This window comes from Mandrillus leucophaeus, unplaced genomic scaffold (assembly GCF_000951045.1).
Source record: "Mandrillus leucophaeus isolate KB7577 unplaced genomic scaffold, Mleu.le_1.0 Scaffold46, whole genome shotgun sequence".
In the NCBI taxonomy this organism is placed as follows: Eukaryota; Metazoa; Chordata; class Mammalia; order Primates; family Cercopithecidae; genus Mandrillus; species Mandrillus leucophaeus.
Window position 1 is genome coordinate 403392 of NW_012104920.1, and position 6034 is coordinate 409425.

The 6034-nt window shown below is 50.4% G+C and overlaps 1 protein-coding gene across 1 annotated transcript in view; it reads left to right on the plus strand.

The window, feature by feature from the left end:
- Window positions 1-4690: 4690 nt before the first annotated feature.
- SLC25A35 (solute carrier family 25, member 35) overlaps window positions 4691-6034 on the plus strand; it is a 4353-nt gene continuing 3009 nt past the window's right edge. The window contains exon 1 of the mRNA XM_011994731.1: window positions 4691-5577. Within this exon, the coding sequence (XP_011850121.1) occupies window positions 5170-5577 (408 nt within the window). The 5' untranslated portion in view covers window positions 4691-5169. The remainder of the gene's footprint in view (window positions 5578-6034) is intronic.

Genomic DNA, 6034 nt, shown 5'->3' on the forward strand with positions numbered 1-6034 from the left:
ACACATAAGCACTGTACCCTAGTTTATAAGATTGTTTCCCACAGGGGTATGTGTTAACAATTCTCTTTTGAGACATTATGATTACAAATAAAGAAAATTTATATTTTATTTTATTGAAACGGAATCCTACTCTGTAACCCAGGCTGAAGTGCACTGATGCAATCTTGACTCACCGCAACCTCCGCCTCCCAGGTTCAAGTAATTAGCATACCTCAGCCTCCCAAGTAGCTGGGACTACAGGTGTGCACCACCATGCCCAGCTAATTTCTGTATTTTTAGTAGAGATGCAGTTTTGCCATGCTGGCCAGGATGGTCTTGATCACCTGACCTCAGGTGATCCACCTGCCTCAGCCTCCCAAAGTGCTGGGATTACAGGCATGAGCTACTGTGCCTGGCCACAAATAAAGAAAAATTTTAGGCCAAGTGCAGTGGCTCACCCCTGTAATCCTAGCACTTTGGGAGGCTGAGGCAGGTGGATCACCTGAGGTCGAGAGTTCGCAAACCAGCCTGACTAACATGGAGAAACCCCGTCTCTACTAAAAATACAAAATTAGCCAAGTATGGTGCCTGTAATCTCAGCTACTTGGGAGGCTGAGGCAGGAAAATCGCTTGAACCCAGGAGGCAGAGGTTACAGTAAGCCAAGATCACGCCCTTGCACTCCAGCCTGGGCAACAACAGCCAAACTCTATCTCAAAAAACAAGAAAAAGAAAGAAGAAAAATTTTAGGCTGGGTGCGGTGGTTCATGCCTGTAATCCCAGCACTTTGGGAGGCCAAGGCAGGAGGATCACCTGAGGTCAGGAGTTCAAGACCAGCCTGGCTAACATGGTGAAACCCCATTTCTACTAAAAATACAAAAACAAATTAGCCAGGTGTGGTGGCTCGTGCCTGTAATCCCAGCTACTCAGTAGGCTGAGGCAGGAGAATTGCTTGAACCTGAGAAGCGGAGGTTGCAGGGAGCTGAGATCACAACATTGCACTCTAGCATGGGCAACAAGAGCAAAACTCCGTCTCAAATAGTAATAATAATAAAGAAAGAATTTAAAAAGAAAAACAAAACAATTCTGATACTCCTATACAAGTGTCCTGGAATAAACAATTAAGTAAATAGATGGCAAATTATGGAAGCCAGGTTTCTCATAGTTGAGGTGGGAGTTTAGATAAACACGGGAGGCAGCCAGAATGATCCATGTGGTAATGGATTAAAGTTGAAGACATCACGCCAGGCGCGGTAGCTCTCGCCTGTAATCCCAGCACTTTGGGAGTCGAGGCGGGCGGATCACCTGGAGTTCAAAGCCAGCCTGACCAACATGGAGAAACCCCGTCTCTACTAAAAACACAAAATTAACCAGGTGTCGTGGTGCATGCCTGTAATCCCAGCTACTTGGGAGGCTGAGACAGGAGAATCACTTGAACCCAGGAGGTGGAGGTTGCAGTGAGCTGAGATCGTGCCATTGCACTTCAGCCTGGGCGACAAAAGCAAAAATCCATCTCAAAATAAAAAACAAACAAAAAAAAAGTTGGAGACATCAGTATGAATTCATGCTTAGCTTAATATAGATATGGATGGTTATATATGGAAATACATGTTTGCGTATATACATGGGTTACTATACACACATATATTTCCTTGCTTTCTCAGATGTGAGGGTCCAGAAGCAATGACACCTCAAAAGCAACAAGCACACCTAGTGCCCAGACCTTGGATTCTAAAGCCATTTGCCAGTAAAAGAAAATAGGGGTCCTTGGAGAAATGGCTGATTGCAGAACTGTGGCAGGAAATATACAAAATGAGCCTGGAGCATTTTATAGTACCAGAAAGTAAGGTGGTACTAAATAAACAAAAACAAGGTTTTAATTAAAACAACAACAACAACAACAACACTGATGGGACTCTTATTTTTCTCCCTGGCTGACGATTGACCGCCATCTTGAATGACTTAGTAACTGTCTGAACTGGGAAGTTCATTGATCACTTCTACACACTTCAGAAGGAACAAATGGTTATGGATGTCCTTCACCCTGGGAAGGCAACAGTATCTAAGACAGAAATTCAGGAAAAACTAGCCAAAATGTATGACACTACACTAGATGTCATCATCTTTGTTTGTTTTTGTTTGTCTTTATGAGATGGAGTCTCCCTCTGTCACCCAGGCTGGAGTGCAGTGGCGCGATCTCAGCTCACTGCAGCCTCTGCCTCCCAGGTTCAAGACGGGAGGCAGACGTTGCAGTGAGCCAAGATCGTGCCATTGCACTCCAGTCTGGGCGACAGAGTAAGACTCCATCTCAAAAATAAAATAACCTCCAAATAATGTATTTACATACTCCCCTTTCAAGGAGGGAGAGGCATAACTTCCTACTTCTTTAATGTGAACTGTGCTTAGTGACTTCCTTCCAAAATGTACAATATGGAAAGGGGAAAAAAAGAAAAATGTTATATTGGGAGGCTGAGGCAGATAATTGCTTGAACCTGGGCAGTGGAGTTTGCAGTGAGCTGAGATCACGTCACTGCACTCCAGCCTGGGTGACAGAGTGAAACTCCATTTTTTTTTTAAAAAGAATACTGTTGTAATGGGAAAAACTGACAAATGCCACCTCAGCCGGGTGATCAAGGTCAATATCAACAGTGATGAGTCATGTTGATAGTATGTATCAAGTACCACCCTTGATATGATGTGATGAAAATAGCAGTTTACCTCAGTGGTCTTCCTGCCAAAAGCCTGGTGCAATCCTAAGAAAAGCCCTCAGCAGAGGAACATTCTACTAAATACCTCAACAGTACTCCTCAAAACTGTTAAGGTCATCAAAAACAAGAACATTCTGAGAAACTGTCACAGCCAAGAGGAGCCAGTGGGCTGGGCACAGTGGCTCACGCCTGTAATCCCAGCACTTTGGGAGGCTGCGGCAGGCAGATCACCTGAGGTCAGGAGTTTGAGATCAGCCTGGCCAACGTGGTGAAACCCCATCTCTACTAAAAATACAAAAATTAGCTGGGTGTGGTGGCGGGCACCTGTAATCCTAGCTACTTGGGAGGCTGAGGCTGGAGAATCGCTTGAACCCAGGAGACAGAGGTTGCAGTGAGCGGAGTTCGAACCATTGCACTCCAGCCTGGACAAGATTGAAAAAAAAAGCAGGAGCTACAGACATGACAGTTCAATGTAACTTGGTATCCTGGATGGGATCCTGGAACAGAAAAAGGACTTTGAGCAAAAACCAATGAAATCTGAATAAAGCATCCACTGTCTCTCTCTCTCTCTCTTTTTTTTTTAGACAGAGTCTCGCTCTGTCACCAGGTTGGAGTGCAGTGGCACGATCACGGCTCACTGCAACCTCTGCCTCCTGGGTTCAAGAGATTCTCCTGTCTCAGCCTCCTGAGTAGCTGGGAATACAGGCATGAGCCACCATGCCCAGCTAATTTTTGTATTTTTCGTAGAGATGGGGTTTCACCATGTTGGCCAGGATAGTCTTGATCTCTTGACCTCATAATCCGCACGCCTCGGCCTCCCAAAGTGCTGAGATTCAATGCGTGAGCCACCGCGCCCAGCTTGTATCTCTTTTTTTAATCTTCTTTTTTAGAAACAGGATTTCACCATTTTGCCCAAGTGGGTCGCGAACTCCTGGGCTCAAGCAATCCTCCTGCCTCAGCCACTCAAAGTGCTGGAATTACAGGTGAACCACCGCACCCAACATGAACTCAAGATTTAAAACAATGACGAAATCTCGGATGGGCGCGGTGGCTCACGCCTGTAATCCCAACGCTTTGGGAGGCCGAGGCGGGCGGATCATGAGGTCAGGAGATCGAGACCATCCTGGTCTAACACGTGGTCTCTACTAAAAATACAAAAAAATTAGCCGGGCGTGGTGGCAGGTGCCTGTAGTCCCAGCTACTAGGGAGCCTGAGGCAGGAGAATGGCGTGAACCCGGGAGGCGGAGCTTGCAGCGAGCTGAGATCCCGCCACTGAACTCCAGCCTGGGCGACAGAGCTTGACTCCGTTTCAAAGAAAAAGAAAAGAAAAGAAAAAGCCTAAGGATTTAACCAAGTTCCTTCCTCCATCCTTCAGGCCTCCCACCCTCGGCGTCCGCGGCCAGCCGCGGGCACATCCAGCCCCGCCCGGGAGCTAGAACCTGCTGCACCACCCGGTGCAGCCTCGGGAGACTGGCCCCGCAGCACAGGTGTGTCCCTCTCCTTGCTCAGGCCGGTCCGCGGCTTCCGGGCTCTCCGGGCGCCGGCACCAAGCATGGCGTGAACCTGAACTTAGGTGACCCCACCCGGTCACAACAGGGGTAGGAAGCTAAAGAAGGGAGTCGTCAGCCCACCCAAGGGGCGGTCCCAGCACCCCAGTAGGGAACTGCTGTGCTCGGCCTCTGTGTTCGATCGGGAACCCAGGTCTCTTTCCTGCCAATGACAAAACCTCCGCGTCCCAGGCCTCCCTTCCGGAGCCGGAGTCGGCGGCTAAGCGCTGGTGGCGCCGGGAGAGTTAATTCCAACTGCCTCAGGCTGATTCCGGGGACCGGAGCGCCGAGAGCTCCTCCCATTGGCCGCGGAGCCGGCTCGGCGCTGATTGGCTGAGGGCCTCGGCGGCTCTCGAAGGCTCCCCATTGACCCAGCGCTCCAGTGACGGGAGTGTGGCGGCCCGGCCTCCGCAGGGTACCCGGGGTTGAAGCTGCTGCGAGCTCCGGCGGCTGCCTGGGTCCTGACTTCTTTCTCGGATCCAGATCTCGTTGCTGGCTCGAGGAAATCACCGGCTTTTCTCCCGGATCCTTTTCTTCTCTAACCTGCTGGCTTTCTTTTTCCTGCCTGCCTGGCTTCCATCTCCCAACTCCGCGGTTCCCTCCTCTACTCCCCTGCCCCCGTCGCCCGCCATCCTGAGCCATCCCACCTGTCACCTTCTGTCTTTTGCCCCTCCTTGACCTCAGAGGGTTCTGCCATAAGCTTCTCCTAGATTTCTGTCTCTTCCCTGCTTGCCAGCTCCTGACTCCCAAATTCCAGCTGACTACTTCCATTTGACCACTTGACATTTGACCCTGACACCCTTGACTGCAAACCTAAATTCTTACCTTCTGCAGCCTGTACTGCTGAAACAGGCCTTCCCCTGTCTTCCAACCCCGCTTTCTGACACCCATTTTTACTTTCTTACTCTTGGGCCAGTCCCTGCTACAGTTACCCACCATGGACTTCTTGATGAGTGGCCTGGCAGCCTGTGGGGCCTGTGTATTCACCAATCCCCTGGAGGTGGTGAAGACCAGGATGCAGTTGCAGGGAGAACTGCAGGCCCCTGGCACATACCAGCGGCACTACCGAAATGTCTTCCATGCATTCATCACCATCGGCAAGGTGGATGGCCTGGCTGCCCTGCAGAAAGGCCTGGCCCCCGCCCTCTTATACCAGTTCCTGATGAATGGCATCCGACTGGGCACCTATGGACTGGCTGAGGCTGGGGGCTACCTGCACACAGCCGAAGGCACCCACAGTCCTGCCCGCAGCGCAGCGGCTGGGGCCATGGCTGGGATCATGGGAGCCTACTTGGGGAGCCCCATCTACATGGTAAGAAGAGGATTCTTGCCTGGGACCTTCAGGGCAGATCCTTGTTGTAGAATAGGAGCCTGGTCTTTCCTAAGGGCATAGGTGGCAGGGTGCTACCCCACTGCAAGCAGGGAAAGGCATGGGGAAAGAGCTGGTAGACTTTGGAGTCTTCTGACCTGCCCTATACACACCCATCTGATGGACACGATTGAATGTATTGATTAAGATTATCGACTTTGGAGCCGATCACCGTGGCTCATGCCTGTGATCCCAGCACTTTGGGAAGCCAAGGCGGGCAGATCACGAGGTCAGAAGATCCAGACCGTCCTGGCTAACACGGTGAAACCCCGTCTCTACTAAAAAATACAAAAAATTAGCCAGATGTGGTGGCAGGCCCCTGTAGTCCCAGCTACTCAGGAGGTTGAGGCAGGAGAATTGTGTGAACCCAGGAGGCAGAGCTTGCAGTGAGCCGAGATCACGCCACTACACTCCAGCCTGGACGACAGAGCAA